This window comes from Rhinolophus hipposideros (assembly GCF_964194185.1).
Source record: "Rhinolophus hipposideros genome assembly, chromosome: 5".
In the NCBI taxonomy this organism is placed as follows: Eukaryota; Metazoa; Chordata; class Mammalia; order Chiroptera; family Rhinolophidae; genus Rhinolophus; species Rhinolophus hipposideros.
In genome coordinates, this window is record NC_138051.1 from 38,065,005 (window position 1) to 38,091,165 (window position 26,161).

At 51.9% G+C, this 26,161-nt stretch overlaps 2 protein-coding genes across 3 annotated transcripts; one reads left to right on the forward strand and one right to left on the reverse strand.

The window, feature by feature from the left end:
- The first annotated feature begins 539 nt into the window (after window positions 1-539).
- SPINT1 (serine peptidase inhibitor, Kunitz type 1) lies at window positions 540-13,119 on the forward strand. 2 transcript variants are annotated; one of them, XM_081048249.1, is made up of 11 exons: window positions 540-815; window positions 1,124-1,663; window positions 8,114-8,241; window positions 8,449-8,587; window positions 8,678-8,848; window positions 9,027-9,053; window positions 9,404-9,529; window positions 9,645-9,695; window positions 10,423-10,593; window positions 10,815-10,862; window positions 11,294-13,119. In XM_081048249.1, the coding sequence occupies exons 2-11, from the start codon at window positions 1,189-1,191 to the stop codon at window positions 11,509-11,511; spliced, it is 1,554 nt and encodes a 517-aa protein (XP_080904375.1). In that variant the 5' UTR covers window positions 540-815; window positions 1,124-1,188; the 3' UTR covers window positions 11,512-13,119. The 2 variants fall into 2 exon arrangements, with proteins under 2 accessions (XP_080904375.1, XP_080904374.1); XM_081048248.1 differs by having other exon boundaries at window positions 735-993.
- Window positions 13,120-21,796: 8,677 nt separating this feature from the next.
- Window positions 21,797-25,859, reverse strand: RHOV (ras homolog family member V). Its single transcript, XM_081048488.1, has 3 exons — window positions 25,562-25,859; window positions 25,304-25,362; window positions 21,797-25,107 (listed from the first exon to the last, which is right to left on the reverse strand). The coding sequence occupies exons 1-3, from the start codon at window positions 25,767-25,769 to the stop codon at window positions 24,664-24,666; spliced, it is 711 nt and encodes a 236-aa protein (XP_080904614.1). The 5' UTR covers window positions 25,770-25,859; the 3' UTR covers window positions 21,797-24,663.
- Window positions 25,860-26,161: the final 302 nt, after the last annotated feature.

Sequence of the window (26,161 nt, forward strand, 5' to 3'; positions counted from 1 at the left end):
TCAAACAAAAGGGAACCGCTGCCGTCAAACAGGGAAGCCTGGCAGCAGGAACTCGCCTTAGTTTCTCATTCTGGCAGAAAGGAGGGCTTTCCCAGGACGGGCCAGGGCGATGGATGACAAAGGAGCAGGCACCCAGATTCCAGTTAACAAAGGTGCAGCCACACAGCTTCTGGGATCTCTTCCACGAAATGGAAAACATTTCCCGAGGGCTGACGACGACGACAAGGTCATTCGCTTAGGGCTTTCCCCCGTTTCTCCCCCCCCCCCCCCCCCCCCCCGCCCCTTTACAGGCGCCTCAGGCCCGGAGCTGGGAATGCTGGCCGGGACCCGAAAAGGAGGCGGGAGGCAGCCGCACCACAACGCCCAACTCTCACGTGCGGGACGTCGCTAGAGTCCTGGCGCGTCTGAGCTTCCGGGGTCCGGGTGCAGGGCGCCCCATCCCAGCGAGGGGGAGGGCTGCGCAGGGCGGCCTGGAGGGACGCGGCCGGGGCAGAGCGCCCCCAGGCCCCCGCCTCTCTGGGAGGGACCAGGCTGCGGGGGAGGGGTCGGGGATCTTGGAGCTGCGGGGCAGGTGCCCGGGAAACTCCGCCGGGAAGCGCCAGCGGAGACGCTCCGGGCGTGGGCGAGGCCGGCGGCGCTGGGGTTAATGTCTGCTCCGCCCCGGCCGCTCTGACTCAGTTTCACCAGAAACTAGGGGGAGGAGGTGGCCGATCCCCACCGCTCTGGGCACCTGGGCGGAAGCGGTGGCCGGAGCAGCGCAGGAAGTCGGGACCGGAACCTCAACAGGCCCGGCCCCACCCCACTCACCTGCGCAGGTAACCGGGGCCCTGGCGGTGGAGCGGGATCCGAGCATGTTTCGTCCTTTGTTCTGTGTTCGAGCGTGTGCCCGGAAAAGTGACCTCCTCAGCCATCCATCCGGCCGTCGGTCTGGCGGCCGCGTCACCGGAGCGAGCTTGGGGGGGCCGGGCCCGCGTGCCCCACTTCACTCGCGGGGTGCTGCTCGCTCCGCCGCCCTCCCCTTCACTTCCTCTGGGCTGGCCCGCCTCCCTTGAAATCTCCCCGGCTGATCCGGTTCCCCGGCTGATTCCGTGTGTCTCTTCCTCTGTCCCCTCCTCTTTCTCAGGTCGCAAGCACCCTTGGAGCCCAGAGGCCCGCACTGTGAAGGTGACGCCCGCGGGGAGGAGGGCGATGGCCCCTGGGAGGACGATGGCGGGCGCCCGCCTCTCCCAAACCTACTTCCCAGCTGTCGCCGTGTGTCTCCTGTGCGCGCTTGGCCTCGCGGACACGGACGCCGGGCCGCCGCCCACGCCCCCCGCGCTGCCGGCTGGAGCCGCCTGCCTGGACCGCTTCACCCCCGGCGTACCCGCCTTCGTGCTGGACACCGAGGCCTCGATCAGCAACGGGGCCACCTTCCTGGACTCCCCGACTGTGCGCCGCGGCCGGGACTGCGTGCGCGCCTGCTGCACCACCCAGAGCTGCAACCTGGCGCTGGTGGAGCTGCAGCCCAACGGCGGGGAGGACGCTGTCGCCTCCTGCTTCCTCATCAACTGCCTCTACGATCAGAACTTCGTGTGCAAGTTCGCGCCCAGGGAGGGCTTCATGAACTACCTCACGCGGGAGGTTTACCACTCCTACCGCAAGCTGCGGACCCAGGGCTTTGGAGGTAAGGAGGGGGTGCGGGGACGGAGGGGTTTGGGGAGACTCAGGAAAGGGGCTGGTTATGGAGTCCTGGGGGAGGCGAGCAGCAGAAAGGGGTTGATTGAGAAGAGTCCTATTCTACCCCAACTCCTCCTTAGAAGTAGGCAGTATAAACAGTAAACAAAGGACAGGCTAGCTGAGTGGGCAGGGATAGACTCCCCACTGAATACCTAGACTCCCTCCTGAATTCGGGGTGCTGAGTGGGCTCGTGCTCTGGAATGTGTGCATGGGGTGGAGGAGGCAGCTCCTCAGAATTCCCGACTTCTGGCTCTGCTCTGCCGGGTCAGGAAGTGAGCTGTCTGGAGGCCAGCAGGTGACTAGCAGGCACCCCTGGACAAGTTCCATCTGAGGCCCCTGCACGTGAGCCTGGTGAAGGAGAGTCTCCTCTTCCACTGCTGGGCTTGGGACTGGTTTGCATTTCTCTGCACCCCTTCTTCCCACCTATGGATTGGGCTTTGGTGGTCTGGGGAAAACTGCCAGACCCCGGAAACTAAAGAACAAGCCCAGTGTGAGCTTGACCCAAAAGGGAAGGGGCTGTGCTGTGGGCACAGTAGCCAGAGGCTCTGGGGTGGGGGTGCGGAGGGTTGCTGGGTGAGTCAGCCCACTGGTGTATACACCTCCTAGGGGAGGGATGTCAGCTGTCCAGGCAGGTGTGTCTGCACGTGAGCCAGGCAGGGCTCCCTCTCCCTTCCTAGCATCTGGTGGTAGCCAAGCTGTCTGTTCAGCTTGTTTACTTCCGGGGATAAGAGCAAAGTGGGGGCCAGGGCTCCCCTTTCCTCCTGGGACTAAGCAGTTTGCTGGGATCAGGACCCCTCCAGAGACCTTTGTTCTCCATTCTCTCCACCTGTTGTTCTGGCGAGGTGGGGCTCTAGGACAGGGACGGGTCACAACTGATAACCTCTGTTAGTACTTTACAGCTTACTGATTGCTGTGCCACTCAACCTCTCACTGAGGCCTCATGACAACCACCTCTGAAAAAGGTGCTGTTAGCAGTCATTCCATTTTTCAGGTTAGGAAACTGACTCCCATGTTAAATAATCTGCCCAGGATAGCGCTGCCCGTCAATGGTAGATCTAGGACTCAACCCTAGATGGGACCTCCAAAAGTCTCGTGCTGTTTTTCACACAAGACCACCTTTCTGGAAGAAGCCTGTCTCTGACCAAGGACAGCCCAGTGGGCTGACAGAATCAGAGCCTGGGGCGCCGAAGGACCAGGATTAGGTTGGGTCTGAGTCTGGAGGTGGTCTTTCTTAATTCTGGAAAGTGGAGTAGGGACTTTCCTCTCCAGCCTTTTCTGGGCCACTTGCTCTCCCAGGTTAAGTGTTCACTCTTCTCCCTATCCTTCCAGGAGCAATCCTGGATCTCTAAGAAGTGGGAGGAGGATTCCAGGAGCGGGTACCACCTCTGGGCCTGGCAGGGCCACCAAGTCCCACTGGACCAGGGCCTGAGCCTGTTCCACAAGGAAGTAGCAGAGAGTGTAGGTGGTGACAACTCTAATTGACCTGTGCCCTTCCTGTGCTGACAAACGCCCCATGGCAGACCCACTCCCAGGCCAGTGCCTGAAACTGGGGTCTGGTCAGGGAGTTGAGCTGGGTGAGGCCATCTGGTCTTGGGACCAACCTTCCTCTCCGGGAAACTTTCCCACCCCCAGATTGGCCTGTTTGGCACAAGACAGGGTGGAGTGGGGATTTCCTGGGCATTTAGGGAGCTGGGAAGGGCTTGAACTGAGTGTGAGCTTCAGGCCATTTTCATAGCGCTGCAGTATTTTGTGGAGTTGGGGAAGCTGTATGGTATCAAGGAATCCATTCTCAGCTGAGGTCAGCTAAAGATAGAGGTGGCCATTATGGCGGGCAAGGTGGGCAGGTGCTCAGGGCTTCTAAACCTTTGGTTCTTGTATTACCGTGTTTCCTCGAAAATAGGACCTAGCCAGACCATCAGCTCTAATGCGTCTTTTGGAGCAAAAATTAATATAAGACCCAGTCTTAGTTTAATATAAGACCGGGTCTTTTATAATGTAATATAATATAATGTAATATAACATAACATAATATAATACTGGTCTTATACAAGACTAGGTCTTATTAATTTTTGCTCCAAAAGACGCATTAGAACTGATGGGCTGGCTGGGTCTTATTTTCGGGGAAACATGGTAAGTAGAGAAATTCTCCCCAGGGTGGGTTTGTTTGTTCCCCTTTCCCTGCCTGTGGTCAGGCCAGTCCAGTCCAGATTCCTGTGGCCTCCTGAGCACCCTGCTCCTTCCCCTTCTCCTGCCCTCCCCCTCTTTCTGTTGGAGGAGTAGCTTAGGAGGTGGAGTTTGTATTTGCCTGGAGATGTCCTGGGGCTTGGCAGCCGGGGGAGGGGCTGGCTTTATGACTACTCTGGCCCTTTGCTCTCTTGGAGGTAGGAAGAAGAGAGTAGTAGGGCAGGGCATCTGCCCCTTGCTCCTGGGCACTGGGGCTTGGAGAGGACCAGCTGTGTGGGGGTGGACATTGCTGATTTGACACATCACTCTGCCTGCCACTTCCGCTGTGGGGGCTGGTGGGGCTAGCCTGTGAGTCTGCTAGGTAGATTGCCAAGTAGTCTGTCTTCTTTCCCCTTTCAGACAGCTGATTACTTTCTGAAATAGCAAAGAGGGGGGAATGGGCTCCTCCCAGCTCACTGCCCCCTTGGCTTTGTTTCTCAGAGTTCTGCTTAGGACTGGTCCCTGTTGGCCCTCTCCTGATCTCCAGCCAATCTGGGCATTTGTTCCAGACAAGCACTTTCCTTTCCTGATCTCCCGGTCTCATTTCCCTTCAACACCTGGAATCCAGATCCCCTTTTCTTATTCTTGTAGGCCTCTGCACTATTTGACATGTTTCTCTGTGGAAGCTCTCCCCTCCTGTCCCTTTGCTGTCACTGTGTGTCCTGGTCTTCTCATCTCTGTCTGTGACCACCCTCTGTGAGTCCCCCATTGTATTTGCTTTCTCTGCCTCATCAAAGAGGAATCCCTGTGACTCAGCCTCCAAGCAGCTGTTCTTATCTATTTACCTTCTCTTCTTCCTTTGAATTCCCTCTTATATTGGACATACTCCCTTTAGAGCCTCTGTGGAGGGCAGTTTGGCAATATTTATCAAAACTGTAAATGCATATAACCGCAACACAGTTCTACTTGTAAGAATTCATTTTGCGGCTATACTTACGCATGTGTTGAACAACTTACCAGCCAGTTCTTCACTGTAGCATTATTTATGATAGCAAAGACTGGGAAAGTTATCAATGTCTATCAACACATCCTATAATTGGATACTGTGATGCTATTTTAACAATAATAATAAACCCTAAGGCAATAATAAACCCTACATGGTTTAATTCTTAGTAGGGAGAGAGGGGAAGGAGGGAAGGATGGAGGGAGGAAAGAAAGAAGGATCTAAAGCAGAGGAGACTGGTGGACTGGTTTTAAATAAGTTATAAATTATGGTGTATTCATACAACAAGTACTATGCAGCCAAAAGAAAAGAGAACTATATGTATTACCGTGCAATTATTTCCAAGGTGTTTTATGAGAAAAACAAGAACTTGCATTCTTATGAATTCAGTACTATTTCTCTCTTGATATTCACACACATAAACTAGTAAGATCGGATGCCTCTGGAAGGAGGAACTTGAGTGTTAAGAAGAACAGGATACTTGATTCACACTTCCTTTTTGTACTTTTTGAATTTTATATCATGTACATATATAACCTAAGCTAAAAACAAAAGCTCCAAGATTATAAAAGTAATCAAAATTACACCTCTAAGCAGGTGGGTGACCTGCAGCATGGTGTTTTGGAGAATGAGCTGTGGAGTTAGACCAGGGTTCAAATCCCCGCTCTGCCATATAGGAACTGAGTGACCCTGGGCAAGTCATTTAACCTCTGATGTCAATTTTTCCATCTGGAAAGAGGGGCGAGGATGCAGTTGTGCCAGGGTGGTTAGGAAGGTAGGTAATGTAGATCAGGGCTCAGCAAACTTTCTGTAAAGTTTCAGACAGCAAATATTTTAGGCTTTGTGGACCCTACAATGTCTGTGGAAGCTACTCCTGCTGTTGAAACGTGAAAGAAGCCATCCACAATATGTAACCGAATAGGCAGGGCTTGTTCAGACACCAATTTGAATTTTATATACTTTTCACATGTCACAAAATACTATTCTTTTGATTTTTTTCAACCATTTAAAAATATGCTCTGGGGTGGGCTGGATTTGTCCCGAAGGCCATCATTTGCCAACCCCTGATGTAGATGACGCAAGTAGATGGCACAGCACGGTGCCGGGCACACATCCAACAAGTGACAACTTTGTTGATAATTATGACTCCAGATCTGTCTCCAACCCTGGCCTCTCTGCAGCTCCCAGTGGGCACCTCCCCACTGGATGGTCTTCCCTCCCTCAAATTTAAATTCTCTGTGACTGCACCCACACGTTTAAATTCTCTATGACTGAACCCTCTAGATCTGGTTTCCCTTTTGCCTGTGCCCTGGCTCTTCTCCTCACTCCCCAGCACCCATCAGACACGGAAGCCCAGCATCTGCCCAGCAGTGTTGCTCCATCCTCCCTTCCGTTCCCTTAGCTGTCCCTTAATTCAAACCACTTCTGTTACATCTGCCCTGACCTGCTGCACTGGTGCACTTGCCAGCCTCCTTGCTCCATAGAAATCATTCCAGACAGATGGGTAAACAGCTGCTGCCCAGAGTCCAGGTGTGCCCCTGCCACCCAGGCCCTTGGCCCCTGCCTTAGCACTCCTGGACTTCAATCATGCATCTAGGATGTTAATGCCTGGTGCAGCCAGTGCTTCTAGGACTCTGTACCAATTCTCGCGGCCAGTGTCTGTCTCCCTCCTGTACCACCTGTTGCTAAGTATTTGAATGTCACTCCTGCTGTGTCCACATGCCCTGGCCCAGCATTCAGGGCCCTCTGAGGTCTGTCTAGGCCAGCTGGTATCCTTAATGTCACCAAACCAGCCCTGCAAATTCCCAGCTCCTTGCTTTGGCTCCTCATGTTTTCTGTTGTCATCAACAACACAGCAAGTAAATAAAACCAAGAACAAATAAAAACCCACAACCAAACAAATGAAAACAAAAATAAAAGAATCAAAAAATCCTTTCTCTCTTCTCCAGAAAATCTTTCCTGATTCCTCTAGTCTGCTGGAACCTCTCCCTTATCGGAATGTCCCTTTCTTTGTCCTGTACATGTACTGCATATGGCTTCATCTTGTTGGTTCTTTTCTCCTATGTTGCTTCATCTTGTTGGGTCTTACCTGCCCAACTGGACTATAATCCCCTCAAGGACCGTGTATTAATTTCCTATGGCTACTATAACAAATTATTATAAACTGAGTGACTTAAAACAATAGAAATTTATTGTCTCACAGTTCTGGAGGCAGGAAGTCCAAAATCAAGGTGTCAGCAGGGCCACGTTCCCTCTGAAGACCCTGGGGGAGAATCCAACCTCCCCTCTTCCAGCTTCTGGTGGGTCCAGGCCTTCCTGGGCTTGTGGCTGCATAACTCCAATCTCTGCCTCTGTCTTCACATGACTTGTTGTTCCTTCCCTCTATGTTCTTTTCTGTCGTTTATGAAGGCACTTGTCGTTGGATTTAGAACCTACCCAACTAATCCAGCATGATCTCATGTGGAAATGCTTAACTTGATGACTTTTGCAGAGACCCTTTTTCCGAATAAGGTCACATTCACAAGTTCTAGAATGTAGACATGGACATATATTTTGGGAGAACCACCATTCAACCCTTTACAAGCAGGAATCCTGCTTTGGGCTTGTTCTCTCTCCAGCCCCTAACCCTAGGCGAGAAGCCCCAGGCAAAGGCTCTGTCAGGTTGAGGGAGGGTGTGGTTCCCTCATAACTGGAGGCCTAATCTGTCTGAGGTGGCAGAGGCACCCCTTTCTGTGGCCACTCACCCTGGGACACCACAACTTGCCACATTGCCACCTGGGAACTGTGTGCTTAAGGCCTCTGTCAGAAGCAGTTGGGCAGCAGGGAGGGGCAATGGGTGTTAATCATACCTTTATTCATTTGGCTTTTCACAAATATTGTTACTTTAACGTTTTAAAACAATTAGAACAAGACCTGCTTATTGCAGAAGATAGGAATAAGCCTCTCAAAATATAGACATATATATATATTTCTTTCCTAAATGGAATCAGATGTCATGTGTTATTCAGGAATTTGTTTTACAAAGTGAGTTTTACAACAGAAAAATGTCTTTAATATGCCAAAGGCATTATATATCTAAATAAAGAAGATGGTTTAGTTGTGGGCTCCGGCCTGCGCCCCATGTTGGTTGCTGAGCCCTAGGTTGGTTTAGGTATGGCCCACATTGCCTCCCACCCCCAGGAGAGAGCTGGTCCATTCAGGAGAGTTGACCTTACCTCACCTTCCCCCCAGGGTCCCGGATCCCCATGGTCTGGGCAGACATAGACTTGAAGGTACAGCCCCAGGAGCCCCTGGTGCTGAAGGGTGTGGAGAACACAGATTGGCACCTACTGCAGGGTGACACGGACGTCAGGGTAGAGGTGAGACACTGGGCTGGCTCCCTGACCCCACCTCAGCTCTCCAGGGCCCCCTTTCTTTTTGGGGCTATAGTCCAAGTTGGATAGAAGCTGAGGATACACTTAATATCAAGTCCCTCTGCTCTCCCTGGGGGGTTGGATGGCTGGGAGGTTCTGGGGCAGCCCAAGGACATCAGCAGGTCCCAGCCTAATGGTGACGCCTATGTATAGAGGAACGATCCGGACCAGGTGAAGCTGTGGGGACTCAAGGAAGGCACCTACCTGTTCCAGCTGAAAGTGGCCAGCGCAGACCAGCCAGAGAGAACAGCCAACCTCACCGTCACTGTGCTGTCCACCAAGCAGACAGAAGGTGAGGGAGCGAGTGGGGAGGCAGCGTCTGGAGCCACCCCGGTCTGTTGATTGGCCCTGTGGGCCCCCCTCACAACTTTCCTCCTTTTAGACTATTGCCTAGTGCCCAAGAAGGTGGGCCGCTGCCGTGGTTCCTTCCCCCGCTGGTATTACGACCCCACTGAACAGCTCTGCAAGAGTTTTGTTTATGGAGGTTGCTTGGGCAACAAGAACAATTACCTTCGGGAAGAAGAGTGCAAGCTAGCTTGCCGCAGTGTGCAAGGTGAGCCTTTGTGGGGCAGCTTGGGGGCTCAGGTCTGGAGTTTCCCCCAGGGCGGGTGGTCTCTCTTCACCAGTCAGGGAGGTGAGCATGAGAGTCCCCCATTCCCCGGCACCCCCATCAGCTCATCCTTGCTGGGACCTGGCCCTGCCTCCTCTCACTTCTGTTTTCTCTTTCCCAGGCCCTTCCATGGCAAGGCACAATCCAGGTGGGCTTTGCTCCTTTCCCTATTCCCCTCACCCCTGCCAGGTCTCCAGCCCATATCATGTCCATGCCCCTGACCAAGCTGCTTTTGCCCAACCCATTCGTACCTTCAAAGTATGTGGAAGGACCCAAGCACACGACCCCTTGTAGCCCAGCATCCTCCTATCAGGATGTGCCCAATTTGTGTATAGAAGGTTCATGGGGTCGGGGGGTTGATGGTGTTAGAAGGGAAACAGAGGATGTGTCATGATGCTGTGTTGGGGTAGAGAGGGCCAGGTAGATGGTGGAGCCTTGGTACCTTCTGGCCTCTGCTGGAGCCTGACCTCACCTCCCATTCTGTTCTGCCCCATCTAGTGTGCTCTGGCACATGTCATTCCACTGAGTTCCAGTGCAGTGATGGCTGCTGCATTGACAGCTTTCTGGAGTGTGATGGCACTCCCGACTGCCCCGATGCCTCCGACGAGGCCACCTGTGAAAAATGTAAGGCCTGGGAGACGGAGGTGTGGTAGACAGCAGACGGGAGGTCCTAACCATTTCCCCTGCACCCCTGGGAGACCCTTGTTGGGCCTGTGACTCTGATCTTTCATCTTTGCAGATGCCAGCGGCTTTGAGGAGCTCCAGAGCTTCCATTTCCCCAGTGACAAAGGTGAGAGTTTCCCCCACCCCCGTCCCCTGGATCAAGGTGGATGCTGGCACTGCCATCCTCACGCTTCCCATCAACATGCCAAAAAGGCCTGCTGTGTGTGCCTGACTGTGGGCGCTCAGCTCTCTTCTTTGGCTGTTTCCCAAGCATCAGTCACCCTCTTAACACTTTTAGAAATTTAGCCATGCACACATATCACGGTGATTGTGTTTACTTAATATTTATTTATTTATCATTTTTTTAACTTAATGTATTAAAAGGGAAATTTTACATTACGATCATCAGTGGAAAGCTACTATTATATGCCACAAACTGAGATTGACTATTAAAATAAATATAATAATTTTATATTTGGACATTGGATATAAATTTTAGCTGGACGTTGTTGCTTGCCAGGGCTCAGACTCCAGCCACTTTTGTTAAAAAGTAGACTCATCCAGTGCTAGAGAGAAAACCAAGACCTGACACAATCAGAAAAACTGAAAGAAGATTGAAAGAGAAATAGTGTAGTTTACTTCTGTGTCTAAGATTATCGTCCAGGATTTGTCTTCCTTACTTCTGGTAACACTACAGATGTTTCTGGGGCCCCTGAGACCCTCACTCAGTCACAGCTGTCCTCCGCCTGACGTGGGGACGGAGGTGACGGGCAGCAACCATGTAGAGCCTGGTCGTTGGTAGCAGGGAGGCCCCACGGACTTGCTCACCCCTTCGCCTGTTCCTTACCCCCCAGGGCACTGCGTGGACCTGCCAGACACAGGCCTCTGCAAGGAGAGCCTCTCACGCTGGTACTACAACCCCTTCAGTGAACACTGTGCCCGCTTTACCTATGGCGGTTGTTATGGCAACAAGAACAACTTTGAGGAGGAGCAGCAGTGTCTTGAGTCCTGTCGTGGCATCTCCAGTGAGCAGGGCAGTGGGGGGATGGATGATGGGGAGGGGAAAGCCTTAGCTAGAGCACTCTGCTCTGTCCCAAGGCCTAGACTGGTCACACTGTATCCTCAGTGTCCTCAGAGCACCTGAAGTGGAGCTGGGAGAAGACGGCAGTGGGGGGTCGGGGGTACGGGGGGAGCAGCTGAGTCTCAGCCCTTAGTATTAACTTATCTCTCCCCCATCACTTTGTAGAGAAGGATGTGTTTGGTCTTCGACGGGAAAACCCCATTCCCAACGGAGGTAAGTCCTGGTCTGCCCTGTTACCAACGAGGAGGTATCAGCTGAAGGATCAGCTCCACACGATTGTCTGTCACTGCCTAACCCTGTGTTGACAAGTATCCTGAGGTTGGCTAGAGACACAGTGTCACAATCAGTAGTGACAGCTGCCATGTCAGGGGCGGGAAACACAGTAAAGTACATGCTAGATGTTTGCCATCAGTCCCAAGCTTTTCCCCAAGCTACCTGCAAGTAGAGCCATTGGGGGCTGAGACCTGAGGCCCATCAGAATCCATCCCACTGAGCTCCCAACAGAGCCGTTCAGCTGTCCACATGCTGGAGGTTCTTCCACATGTGTCATCCATTTGACTTGGTCCTTTAAATTCAGAGTGGGGGGTGGGCATCAGAACTGAGCAGGCCCTGGGAGCTCTTCATGCCGCCCTTTCTTTCCCCAGGCTCCGTGGAGGTGGCCGTTGCAGTGCTCCTGGCCACCTGCATCGTGGTGGTGGTTGCCGTCCTGGGTTACTGCTTCTTCAAGAACCAGAGAAAAGGCTTTCACAGATACCGCCACGGCCACCGCCATCCCCCAACCCCTACCCCTGCCAGCTCCACCGTCTCCACCACTGAGGACACGGAGCATTTGGTCTATAACCACACCACCCGACCCCTCTGAGCCTGGGGCTGCCTGGACCGTTCGGCTTGGGGTTCTTGCCAGCTCTCACCTGGCCCTGCTTCCTCCTTGACAAGACTGAGGCCTGGACTGGGAAAGACTTGGGGACCAGACTCCTCCTGCCTGTTTCCCAGGCCCACTCTGCCTCAGAAGCCAGGGTTCTAGCCACTCTTGGATATGTCTCAGCTAAACTCAGGCCACTTGTTCCTGAGGAGGCTCCAGTGTCTGAAAGGAGCAGAAAACCTTAGAGCCAGGACTCCCACACACAGATGGGCCTGCCTAGGATTTCAGAGAAAGGTGGAGTTTTGTGTCCAGTTCAAAGCTGCCTGCCCCACACCATGGTGTTGGGAAGGGACCTGGGTGGTATCACAAGTTGGAGGCCCCACCCTGTCCTCCAGAACTACCCTTCCTACTCTGCAGCCCAGAGCTGGGGAAAGGACCTCCCTATGTATTTTGTGCTGTACAGAGTTCCTTTGTTTATTTAATGCTGTGGGGGTGGATGAGAGGAGTGGAAAGTGGCTATGTGGCCTGTGCTACCACTTCCCTTTCTCCCAAGAGTGAGCCCCAACTTGGCCTGGGAGCCAGAGCTGCTCCATCTTCCCCGTACCCCCCAGGGCTCTCTCCAGCACCACACCCCCACCTGCTCCTTTATTTCCCACAGGCCCAAAATCCACCCACAGTGTAATAAAATGGTTTGTTCTGTGAGGCTTTTGCCTCTGCTCTGTGGGCCAGGAGAGGGACAGAACTGCTGGGGGGAGATGTAACTGCCCAGTTCAACCGGTTTGGGCTTTGGCCACCTTGTTTAGCAGGTTTTCCCTTTCCGAAACTGCCCCAGCCCCTGAGGGTGGAAAGAAGTGCCAAGTTTGACCACCAGAGGGGAGGGGTGAGAGTGCCATGGAAGTAGGGGGCCCAGGGAAGCTGCCGTGCTCCTGTGTAGTAGTATTTCTTCCTGGTTTGATCCTGTCAACAAGCCTGTTTGGTAGCTGGGGCGTCTTCACTGCAGTGTGTAGTTGAGAATAGGGAGGGAGGGAGCACAGGCTTGGGCCCTGGTTCTTACCTCCACTCTCTTTGGTATGGGGTCTAGCGACAGGGGTCCCATTTGTCCCAAGTCTCCACTGTCTTCCCTTCCCAGCCACAGAAGACTTGGATTCTTCACAGCAATGTAGCTGCTCCCCAGACTCTGAGCTGCTCTCAGGAGCCTTTAGTTGAGGTACACCACTCCCACACGCACCCCTCCCTTTGAACCACATCTTGGTGGGGGGGAAAATGCTTTTAATTCATTTATTCAGCAAATTATTGAGCTATGTGCAAGGTACTGCCAAATGAGGTCTTGTCAAGCTAAACACATAGGAAACACTATGGAAGTGTTTTGCCTATCTCAAGTTATTGTCTTAGCACACAACCCGGTGATGAATGGACTGTTATCCCCAATTTACACTTGAGAAAACAGACAGCAAAGTTGAGTTCCCAAAGTCTTAGAGCTGTTACAAGAGGATGAGATTCAAACCCAAACTACAGAGGGTGCCAAAAAAAAATGTATATGAGTACACATTTTAAGAAAGGAAAAAACTATTAAAATTGTATAATAATATATACCAATAACAAAAGATTAATACAAGTTATGTGTATACATTTTTTTGGCACCCCCGGTACATGGCTCCAGAGTCTAGTTTGATAAAAGAGAGACTTAGATTGTGATAAGTGCTATACAGAAAAATGAAATGGTAATGTGAGAGATTGGGGGCTACTTTTTAAACAAGTACAATGGAGGTGAATATCCATGTGTCACAAATGTACATACAGCTCATTGAATTTCCTTAACTGGACACACCCAGGAGCAAGCACCCAAATTGAGAAGCAGACGTTCCTAGCACCCCAGGGTGGGTCTCCTTTTGTCGGCTAATTTTTTCATACCTTTGTTTTTGAGCCTGTTGTACTCTCATCCTGGCCCTCTTCCCCCTTTCTCATCTTTCAGCCTAAGCTCAAGTTTCTATTCCTGAAATCCTGTATATACACATGGTGGGGGGCACTCTCTGCTCCACACCCCTGTGTCTGTTAACAGGACCCTGAGCACAGGGCACTGCCTTTTTTCCTTTGCATTTATTTAACTGTCTTCCCACTCGATTCAGCTCCTAGAGGTACAGAGGGCATCTTAGTCATCTCTGGGTCTCTAGCACCCTATTCTCCCTTTATGACCTTAGTAAATGGTAGAGGTTGACTAAATATTAAGTAGATGGCAGGTGGTCTGGCTTGTTACCCGCTTTGGCTCTTTCCATTTCATAGGGCACTGCATTTTTGCTTCCTACTTTTCCAGCCACTCATGTATCGAAGGCGCAACACGGGCTAGCTCCCTCCTCTAGGCCCACCAGCACTACCAATCATTACTCAACTCCCATCATCCCTTCGTTCTCTAAGAGCATTTCCAGGGCTGGGGTGATTAATGGCTCATTAAATTCTGTATCCCAATGCCTAGAACAGGGATCAACACAGAATAAGTGCTTAATAAGTGTATGTTGGACCGAAGGGAACATCCTTCTCTCAGGGAGGGGTGGAGATGAAGTGAGACCGTGCCAGGCAAAGCGCCAACCCAGTAAGAGCCACAGGGATGGAGGGAGGACACGGCTGAGTCAACCACAGCAGCAAGAGGTGGGATCGCGCAGGGGCCGCTAGAGGGCGCGCTCACGGCTACTGGGTGCTGTGTTCTTTGCTGCAAGGGTTTGAGCAGAGTACGCAGTCCCAGGCAGGTGTCAGGTATGAACAGTGAAAGCTGAGATGCAGCCCCTGCTCTCCTGGAGTGCTGGCAGAAGGGATGCAAACACTGTAAACAAAACAATTTGGTTCCCAAACCACTCATCTCTGTGACTTCCCCAGCTGTCTTCATTCCATCCCCACCCAAGTGACTCCTTTTTCAGAACCTCATGCCTCCATTCCTTTGCACAGGCAGTTATCTCTATCTCAAATGCCTCTTTGCCCCTGGAAAACTCCTACTTAACCCACGATCCAGCTCAAAGATGCCTTCCCTGTTTGCCTATTCTGTCATGCTGTACACAGCTCATCAGCGTGCAAATGGCCCACATAGTGTATGTCTGCCCTTACGTGGCTGAGGCTCCTCAGGGCGGAGATGGGGCCTTATTTATGTCAGCATCCCTCATGCTTGTGCATATGAGGTATCAGACAAATGGCTGTTGAAGAAAACAGAGGCTGGTCAAGCCATGGAGATTAAGAAGGAGGTTGAGAAATGGCTTCACAGAGGAGGTATAAAGTGAGATGCGCAGGGGGGTGTGGGTGTTCCAAGCATAACAAAATCCTAGTGAACAAAAGCTGGGCACTGGAGATCCTGGATCTTGTTTTGTTTGGGGACCAATAAGCTGCTGTTTGGCTCAAGCATTGAGAGTGAAAGCTGGGAGGTTGGTGGGTGGAGGACTGATTGGTGGGCACTTGGGGTTTTGAGCAGGGGAAGGGCTGATGCAACTCAGCTTTAAGGAATGGACGGGTAAGCAGGCCATATCACTAGAGGTCGCACCACAAGGGGAGGGAAAGAGGAAGCCACACCCAGTAAATAAGGCAGGGTAACCTATGTGAAGCACATAGTAGGTTTCATAGGAAAGGCTAGTTGAAAGGTTGTACCTGGCAGCCTGCAATCATACTTTGACCCAAACAGTAGTTTCTTTAGTTAGTTACCAACATTTAAAGAGGAAATTAAAAAAATCCACATTTCTAGCTTCTTGTAAAAATTTGAGGGACTGGCAATCCAGGACCAACATGCCTGCTAAGTTCAGGTCCATTTGTGCAAGGCAGGCACTAACCCAGCCTGCTGCTCTCAGGCTTTCAACTTTGAGATTCCCATCATCTATCCCTTATAACCCATCCTGCCTTCCTATATTGAGGAGTTTTCTCCAAAACCTATTTGTCCTAACAATTCAAATAAACACTGACAAAAACTGCATTGTTTCTCCCAAACCCATCCCTGCCCACTTAAACAAACAGCCCTGAACAAGGAGTGGTTTGCCCTATTGCACAAGACCACTCCCTTCCCCACCCAACCACAGCTAGACGGAAGCCTGGGAAGGTACTGTTCAGCTCCCCCGGGAGTGGCTGTCATCAATAGTGCCACCGGGGAGCCCCAGGCCCCCAAGCCCAGCTTCCGCATGGGGTGGCCTAAACTCTTCCACAGGCTCTCTCAGAGAGTTTGCCTATCCTTCTCCCACCTGCAGTGGCTCCTGGGGTTTCTATAAATGGAGCCCAGAACCAGGAAGACCAAGAAAATAATAAACTGGGAAAGAAATTTAGAGGCCCCTTGTTGTGGCGCACACACACACACACACACACACACACACACACACACAAAGCTGTATATTTAAAAACAAAACTGAAAGAAGATACTTATTCAAATGGCCACATGTTATCTCTCATAATGAAATCACAGGTGGTTTTTGTTTTCTTCTTGTGGTCAACCTGCATTTTCTAAATTTTCTGCAATAAATATCTATTGCTTTTGCAATAAGAAAAAGTTAACTTTTGAACAAGTGTCATGCAGGGTGTCATGCGGGGTCACTGCTCCCTCTCCCCGCACAAGAACGCAGGATATGGTGAGGCCAAAAAGGAACACCCACGGAGCCACAGATAGGGGAGTCATACCGCTATATTCTCACTGGCGGCTGGGTTGGAGACACAGGAAGCAGGAGCCATATGTCCACTTCTGCCATCTGCTTCTCTGCCACTGACCCCACTTGCTAACGGCAATCCGTACCTCTCTGCAATCCGCAATCCGCAATCCACACTTGCTAGCTCAGCCATAGCAGTTATATCAGTGGCTAATGGCTAACCAGTAACAGCTGACGGCCAACTAGTCACAGCTGATGGCCATCTACTACCCGAGCCAGCACCTTTCCATGTGAGGCTGAGAGCCTGGAAACTGCTCTCTGGGACTCTGTCCCCACAACAAGTATTCAGATATATTTCAGAAAGAAGCAAATAATCAGACCATGATGCTCTGAGATGGGATAGAATAGTGGGGATGGAAAAGAAGAGGGAACTTCTGGAGATCTGGGGAAAGAAGGGAGAAGCTCCAAGACTTGGTGACTGATTATGCAGAGGGACAACCTGAGTCAGTGGAACATCCAGGTTTTCTGTCCTGGATGGGTGGTAGTGCCACCAACAGAAACAGGACCAAGTGGAGGAGGGGCGGCTTCTGGAAAACCAGATAGAAGGTGAGGGGCACCAGGTACCAGATGAACACCAGTTTTATTGATTTTATTGTTGGGTTCTTATTTTTTGTTTGCTTATGCCTTGCCTTACTGGGGAAGGATTTAAAGGCAGCTTAAAAGAGACTATAAATTATGACATAACATGAGTATAAAATAGGAACAAGATGAAAAAACAAGAGCAAGAAGGAACATAAAATAGGGCCGGAAGAAGGCAAAAACATGAGTCTTGTAGTCCTTGGGCCATACAATTAGCTCTGAGGGTTCAGGCTGCAGTGCAACCTGGCAAGGCCTGAACACGCTAAAGGTGAGGATTCTGGGCTTGGTGGAGAGAATGGATTTGGGAGTAAGCCATGAAGGTGTGAAACGGAAGAGTGGGGAGATGACTGTGAGAGAGAAGCAGAGCAGGCCTGGAGAGGAGAGAACAGAAAGTGAGGACAGAGCCTGTTCTTGTAGGAAGGGAAAGCAGAAGAGGAAAGATCAGAGGAGCGCAGGAGACCCAGGAAGAGGGAAGTTCAAAGGCAAGGTGCTTCAAAGCCTACCAGGGTCAGGAAGGAGGAAGTTGGGGATGATGGGTGGCTGACCATCATGGATCCTTGAGAGGGCAGTGGCCGCAGAGGAGCCTGGTGGAAACCTCTGGGGCAGGGAGGGAGTTGGGGTGGAGGCTGTTGAAGGTGCAGTGGGGGTGGGAAGAAGACCCAGGGCCCTCACCAAGGACAGCTGTGGGCTGAGGACAGGCCTGTGCGGACTTTTAAGCATGGAGGGAGAGGTACAAGGGGCAACCAACACTGCTCATACAAGATTATATTGTCGACCCACTAACTCACTTGGGGTTGTCTTCCCAGTAGATTTTCTCTGACCACTTACCCTCTCCTGCATGATCCCCTTTGCAATCAGTTTATGACCTTGGGTTAATCAGGCTGACCAGGGTTAGTCTGTGGCCCCCAAGAGGAGGCCCATAGTGTCTAGGAAAAATAAAGGACTTGGAGTAGATGACGAGATCCTACCCCAAAACTATGATGTTGACCTCTGGTTACAGGCTGTAGGGCTCCCTGCATGTATAGCTGGGGGAGGCTATCAGAGCCAAGTCATTGAGGGGCAGTGACTGGCCAAGGTCACACAGCCAGTGCTTGGGGACAGACCTAGGCAAGGAGGCCAGTGTTCCTGAGCCCCAAACTTTTTGCTCTGATGTCTCATCTCCAGACGACTAGACTCCTGGCTTCAGTTTCTATCCTTTCTTTGGAAGTGGGACAAAGGAGCCGAGAACCAGGCCAAGAAGCTGTCAGGGCTGGTCCCAAGCCCCAGGAGGCTGGGAACCCAAGATCCACACCCATGTAAACACAGGCCAGCACTGATACCTCTTACTTGGCTCTCGATAGCTTCCTGTAAATCAGTTCCCCGCTATTATCTTGCTTATCCCTGCAGGTCCCCTGGGAGCCAGGGAGGGGCAGAGAGTATTAGCCCCACTTCACAACTGGGAGAAACTCAGACAAGGAGGAAGGCAGTAATTTACCCAAAGTCACCCAGCCAGCAAGTCAGGGGTGGGGTTGGAACAGGAAGCCTGTGGGAGATAGGGTGGTCAGCAGAGCACATGGCCTATTGGGCAGGGGTCGGGGGGTGCCATGGGTAGCGAAATGCACACAGCCCCAGGAATCGAGGGTCCCTTGTCTCTTCAGGAGAGTGATCTCGCCATCCCTGGAGAGAGACCTCTGGGGACAGGCTTTGCCCACTCCCCACTGGTGCAGGGTACTACTGGGCAGGGATGGAAGATGGGCAGAGACGGGATGATAGCCACAGAGAATACAGGTCTGAGGGAGGAAGCCATCATAGGTCAGGCGTCCTAGAGGGAGGTCTGTGCTGTTTGCTTTTCTTCCAGCTTCAAGTGGCCCCAGGGAACCCCTATGCCCAAACTGGACCCAAAGTCTCCCCTGTTGCCCCTCACTGCCAAGGGGCCAGGGAGTCCTCAGGACACCTGGGGAGAGAAGCAGATTGGCGCCGGTGAAGGTCAAGGAGGCCATGGAGCTGATGACGATGACTGGCTCTGCCTTCCAAAGCAGTAATGAGAAGCGTGACCACAAACCCAGGTTATGAATACAGCTTCCATTCAATCTCAAAACTATCCCGAGTCTGACAATACATTTTATGGTCATCCTGGTTATGGCACAAATCCTATGTTTGGTGGAGAAAGCCTTGGAAACATTCCACTAGGGAGGCAGGCTTGGTTCAGTGCTGACACCTCTCCTCACATGCCACCTCCAGCCCAGTCTCCCTTTGCCCCACTCCCTGGCCTACGACAACCTAATCTGTCCCATAAACCATGCCTCCCAGCCCCCTCTAAGAGAACCATTTCTAGGGGGACACAACCCCCTAGATGGCACACTAGAAAGAGGGCTGGGCGCAGAGTCAGGAAACCCAGGCCCAAGGCCCAGCTCTGCCTTATTTTAGTAGTGTGGCTCTATGCTTCAGTCTCCTCATCTGAAAATTGGAGCTAGTCAGAGCCATCGGGCTATTTTGAAGTTCAGTTGTAAGAATGGAAAATGGTATAGGAGGAGAAAAGGTTGCCCAAGCACTGCTGCATACAGGGACAAAAAGCAATGGTTCCCTGGGACAGCTAGCGTTGCCCAGACCCAGGAAGTCACTCCCTGCTCTTACCACAGCATGACTAATGTGTCCTCTCAGCTGGCTGAGTTCTGCTCACCGGAGGACCTGGCCCAGGTCCAAGGAGGGCGCTGACAGCACAGCCGTGCTGGGTGCTGGGAGCCAGAGTTCCTGGCAGCCAGGCACAGTGGGCAGGTCTGACCTGTGAAAGCGGAGATGAACGCCTGGGGCCTGGGCTGGTTGCAAAAGGGGCTGGTGCTCCTGACGCAGTCTTCTCTCTGCTCTCGGTCTCACTCATTCTCCCAAGCTGGTTCCCAGGAGAATGGGGAGCTAGGGGAGAGTGCGTCACCTCTGCCCTGGGCACCATTCTGCTCCCAGGAGGAAAGCAAGCAGGATCCTTCAGGTGTGCACACAACGTCACACACCAGCCCAGGCCCAGCGCACACACCCAGCACGAGATGTACAGGGAGAAAGACGTCCACACAGAATTAAGCCGAGGCAGACACAGACACATAGCCACATGGCCACTAAGAAACTAGGCGCAACCTACATGTGCGCACACCGGCACAGAGAGCAACGTACACACCCAGACAGGCAGGGTGTGCTGGGCATCAAAGTGAAGGTCATGCTTCCTTGGGGCCCAAGTGGTAAGACTGGCCCTAAGAAGCCCCTGCCTGACCACGTGAGCATTGTGGAACCCAAAGACGAGATGCTGCCCACCACCCCCATTTCAGAACAGAAGGGTGGGAAGCCAGAGCCGCCTGCCATGCCCCAGCCAGTACCCAGCATACCAGGGTCTCCTTGGCAGCTGCATCTGGCGTTTGGATGTTGTTCTATAAAGACCTTTAACAAAATCTTTTTAAAAGAAAACAAACAAACATAGGATTATATATAATACACACTGCTCAGACAGACGTCTGGATATATAAACATACACATATGGACACACACATATATACATCTTTCATAGAGATAGACACCCACATTTACAGACATAGAGACACAGACTTGCACATATATAGAATTTTTCAGAGTTCTGCACAAAGACAATATCCACTTGAAATACATAAGAGCAAAAACAGGGACACAGAGAAATGTACATGAACACAAATGTATAACGTATACACACCTAGTCATCATTTAGTAGTTATTGAACACCCACAAGCTGCTAGTCATGCTCCAACAGAAAGAGCTCCTCCCCCTCCAGTCGCACATATACAGAAACCCAAGCTCCCTCTAAAAGTAACTTGGGATTGGTTGTATTGGGGTCCACTCTCTAAGCCAAAGATGAACTTCTTTTCTGTATGTGGTCACCCATGGTGGAAAAAATACTCAACTGTTGATTTAGTTTCATATAATAGAAAAAAAGTTAAACCTAAATATTCCCAAATAGAGATCTAGTTGAAGAAATTATGGCATTCAGGGTGAAATAGTAAGCAAACATACAGTATGGTTATAACCTCTGGTCAGAACGTATAATAACATGAAAAAACACTGTTGCCACTTTAAATGAAAAAACAAAAAATACAAAGTTGTATATACAACATGATCACAAAAATTGCAAAAATATGCATACAAGACTGGAAGGAAGTATATCAAAATGTTATTATCTTTGGGAGTTAAGACTATTAATACATTTTTAATCTTCTAATTTTTTGGATTTTCCAGTTTTTCTGAGTACTTGTTATAGAGAAAAATAAAACAAACTTTTAAAAAATCAACTAAGTGTTGATTACACAGATATTGAAAATACTTTATGTCGATAAGGACATACGTATGAGTATACACGCATATGAGTATGTAAGAAACATACAATTTTATTCAGTTAATATAATCAATATTCCTTTAAATTTAGATTCAAGAATGGAGAAAGCAGGAAAAAAGAGGCAAAGGAAAGAGTGATAGAGATAAAAAAAAAAAGTCCCAGAAAAGGAGAGAGAGAGAGAGAGAGAGAGAGAGAGAGAGAGAGAGAGAGAGAGAGAGAGAGAGAGAGAGAGAGAAACAGAGCAAGCTGGTGGGTTTGGACCCTCTGGTCCTGCACGACTTGAGCCCCGCACCTCATAGGGCCTTTCCAGCAAGCCATTGCTCTTAGGCCTGTCTCTAGGCTTCAGTCACACAAACCTGGAGCTGAACTTGATCCTCAGGGTCCCCTCCATGGCTCACTGGTTGGCTTTTTATCTTAAGCACTTCAGGGTTAGCAGCAAACATTGAGCCCCAGACCCTGTGAGAGCACAGAGACATGAATGAGTCTCTCTCTCTCTCTCTCTCTCTCTCTCTCTCTCTCTCTCTGCCTCAGTTTAGCGGGGGAGATTCAGCCTCAGCGAGTGACCAAATTCAGAGTGTCCCATGTGCCAAGAGAGCAGTGTGGACACTAATACAAGAGACACTTCCTGGAGAAGGGGAGTTCTGGAAGATGGCTAGAGGAGAAACAGGGCATGGCATAGGGAACACTTTCTTTTTTTTTCTTGTAACTTTCTTTTTTTTTTAACTGTTATTTTAAGTGTGTTTTTCCAGGACCCATCAGCTCCAAGTCAAGTAGTTGTTTCAATTTAGTTGTGGAGGGCGCAGCTCACAGTGGCCCATGTGGGGATGGAACCAGCAACCTTGTTGTTAAGAGCACCGTGCTCTAACCAACTGAGCTAACCGGCCACCCCTGGAGCACTTTCTAAACTAGATGATTTGACAAAAGTAAAGACTTCCAGTCAGAAGTCAAGAAACAATTGGGGATCAGGGAGTGGGGATCACTGGGATAGGCTGGGCTGGTCCAGGTTGGTGTCAGATTTGAGAAGGCCTAGAAAGCTGAAATGAGCCTGGAGTTCATTGCTGGCAATGAGAACTGGTAATAGTCATGAGTGGGGAGGTGCCAGAGGGAAGTCAGCAGCACTGGAGGGACGAGTGGTGGAGGCAGTGGCAGGAACATAGGGTGACAGAGGTTCTAACCAGGCTGTGACCCTACAGGAGAGGAGACATAGTGACACAGAGGCGCTATCAGAGAATAAGGAAGTAGGAGGGGTGTCAGAGAGCACCAGATTACGCTTCCTCCCCCAGCCCATGGCACTTTAGGGTCCCTTGGAGCACTTTAAAAACCTCTAATCCAGAGTCCTGAGTCTTTCATTTTGCATATGAGGAAAGTGAAGCACAGAGAAGGGAAAACATTTACCTAAGGTCATGGTTGATGTCAGAACCTAAACTTGAACCCCAGTCGCTGCCCCAGAGTGAGGTGTGTCCGTTGGGGTTGAGGTAACAGCAGGCCATGGAGACGGGATGGGGGACCCCTCAGGACTTCGCTGCAATGGTGCAGTTCAGCACCTCCACCTGAGGGGGCTAGGGGACAAAGGGAGATGAGGTGGCTGGAGCTCTGGGGGATGGGCCCTGGTGGGGCAGGAACTGGACAGTCTTGATTAAAACTAAACTTGGAGATTATCTGAGGTTTCACTTGGCTGGGATTTCTGTCCCTTAGCCGTGCTCTTTCTCTCTCACACACACAGCTGTAACTTCCTACAGAGGGAGCTGGGTTGAGACAGGGTGAGTGCTAACCTGGGCCAGCAGCTGCCTAGCAGGTGTCCCAAGTGTGCCTTAGAAATACCTCTCCACAGAAATAACACCCATATACCCAACTCTAAGAGTTTGCAAAAAGCTCTAACAGCCACTTGGTAGTAACTCACTTGAGATACTACCTTTTTTCTCTGGGGCTCACTTTCCTTCTGGATAAAACAAAGTGTTCCCCCCAAGGTGCCCTTTAAAATTCCTTCCAGCTCCAATTCCAGGGAATGTTCTCTGGATCTCTGCTCTTCTCAAAGCCCTCGCCCAATGAACCCTCACTCCTAAAGGATATCTGGGACAAAACTTCTGTTTAAATTGTTGACAGCTGGCACCTGGACCATTACTAGGTCCTTATGTGAACTTTGAGTGCCAAAGCCGAAGACTGGGTCCAACCAAGCCAAGTTCAAGAATTTGGCCAATGGTTAAAGTTTAGGCTGTATGCGTATCCCCTCATGCTCAGGCTCTGAAACAGGGGGCCCCCAACCCAAGACCCTGGGCCCTGAAGACTGTTAGAAGGATCAGAGAAGGAAGGTTAGAAGGCTCAGGATTGCCCCAGAGCCTCAGCAAGGTGCTCTCGAAAGGAGGGGGAAAGGGGAGGGGCACCACCCGCCCGGTGAGGTCATGGGAAAGCAGCTCTGGCGCTGACACCTGGGGAAACCCGTTTCCAGGCTGCTTCCCACGCTACCTCTCCTGGGAACCAGCTAAGTCCCAAGAGGGGAGCCCCAAACCCACCCCCTCTAGTCCAGTTCCCATCACACTGTCCCATCTAGTCCAGCCCCCACCTTTCAATCTAGCCTCAGTCCTTCTGTACCCAACCTGTCTTTATCCACACTGTTGGGCCTTGAGGAGGGCTATGAGAGAGCAATGGGCTGACAGCTCCTGGAAATGACACAAAGACAGCAGCTTCAGAAACTTAAGGTTTTATTTGCAGACTTTGCCCTGCCCTACCTTCTTAGGCTGTGACCATGGAGAGAGAGGTGACCCCCCCCCCCCAGCCCCTTCTTCCTTCATTCAGGCTCTAGTTTGCAGCTCCTCCCCCTCCTCTCAGTGGGCCTTGCCTCTCACTTCCTGCCCCACTCCTGGCCCAGCCAGTTTGGGCAGTGCTTAGGAAGCCGTGAGACCCAGTTCTTCCCAGGAACCAGCACCGCCCTCCCTGGCCTTGGGGGTTGAGGGCAGCCCAGGTGTCAGCCTTGCTCCTCAGCTGCCCCACTTCTCTGCTCTCTTTCTCCTTGCCCTTCCTCCTTCCAGACTCAGCTTGGTGATCTGCCTCCTGCTCCCCAGCCTGCCTCCTGTCCAAAGGCTCCAAGCCCTCACTTTCTGCTCTCTCTCAACTTTTCACTGACTCTTGTCTTACGCAGTCCATCCAAAACTTCTCTCCAAACTGGGCTGGACACCTTCCAGCCCTCCAAGATACCCAGCTATTCCCTGGACTCTTTGTCACGCCTGTGCCACAAGAGCTCCTAATTCAGCCAGACTGACCTGAGGGCCCATGATAAGAAACTGGGAATTGGATCCCAAATACTTGGAGGTGGCTGACACTATTAGGACCATACCATGAAAAATCAAAGTGCTGGGATTTCTCTGTAAGCCTTGACCACAGAAATCTAAGTCAGTTTTCCCTCCTCCAGGACCTAAGCTCATTGTGGCATATGAGTGGGCAGTTAGAGACCTGTGTCCCCACAGTGTTCAGAATGGAACTGCGTCTCATGGCTTGGCCTGGCCCTGCCAGTAGCCCCCTCGAAGGCCCCCTACCCCAGGTTCCAGATGTCTGTGGCTTTATGCCTACTGCTCTCTACTCTGCCACAGTTGTTCAAACAAAGCAGAAGAACTTCTTCCAGCGGCAGCGGGAGAGGGTGCGCACACCTTTGGCGTTCAATTTCTTCTCCAGACGAGCTTTGTGCTCAATGGCACTGAGAATGGCGGAGTCAAACACCTCCTTCAAGTTCTTCTGCGTCAAGGCAGAGCACTCGAGGTAGCAGCAGGCTCGGATCTTCTCAGCCAGACCTTGAGCCTGGGGTTGGGGTACAGGGCCCTCCCGGCCCCCCTGGTCCAGCTGAATCAGTACATTGACATCATCCCTCAGGTCTGCCTGGGTGCCCACCAGCAGCACCGGCGCCTGAGGGTTGTGAGTACGGATCTCGGGCAGCCATTTCTCTGTGATGTTTTGGAAGGAGCTGGGCTGCACCACGCTGAAGCAGGCCAGGAAGACGTCGGTATCGGGGTAGCAGAGTGAGCGAAGGCGGTCAAAGTCTTCCTGGGATGGGAAGGCGAGGTCATTAGTAGGATTATTCCCTTCACAGGGAGCGGGAATTCGCTTGTGATTTGGGATTGGAGACCTGAGATTCATAAGCAAGGGCCCAAGGCCTTCCCCATTCCTGATCCATCTGGGGTCCTCCCGGCCTCCGGCCCACCTCCCCTCAGACCAGTAGAGGCCGCTCCCAGCTTCTCACCTGTCCCGCCGTGTCCCAGAGCTCAATGCGCACGGGGGCTCCATCCACCAGGACTTGCACTGTAGGGGCGCGGTGGGAGATAGTCTGATTTAGGAAGAGCGTCCAGGGGTCCACCAGGCCTCACTAGCGCCACCGCGGGGCCGGCTCCCGCCTCCCTCGCGGGGGGCTTCCAAGCCCTTCCACCTGCGCCCAGGCCCCAACCCTCGGGGGCACAACCCTCTCCCCCAGCCACGCGGCCGCCGGGGCCGTTGAACGTACCGGAGAAGGTGTCCAACGCCGTGGGCCGGTAGCGCGCGGGGTACCCATTGCAGGTGTAGCTGACGATGAGGCTGCTCTTGCCCACCGCGCCGTCGCCCACCAGCACGCACTTGATGCCCAGCTCCGGGGGCGCGCTGCCCCGCCGCGGGGGAGGGGTCGGGGCTCGGAGCGGGGACGACTCCGTCTCGCTCAGCTCCCGCGGGGGCATGGCCCGCTCAGGGGACAGCCCGGGACCAGGCTCCGCTGCGCTCGGAGAAGCAGGTTCTGCTGGCTGCCTCTCACTGAGTTCGCCAAGGCCAGGCGCATTGGTCCGCCGCTACCCGCAGGTTTATGTGGACCCCGCCCACCTCATCTGCATATCCCAAGCGCCGGGATCCCGCCCACCCGCCGGGATCCCGCCCACCCGCCGGGCCTCCTTTGGGACCTCCCCCAACAGCGCACCCAAAGCACGAGGCCAGGCAATCTCAAACAGCCTGAGGAAAAGAGGCAGGCGGACGACTGACGCTCAGAGGTACAAGGACAAAGAATCGCCCAAATGAGACAGATCTAGGTATCTTGGCAGAGAAAAATATAGAGGACTTATTGTTAGGAGGAAGAAAC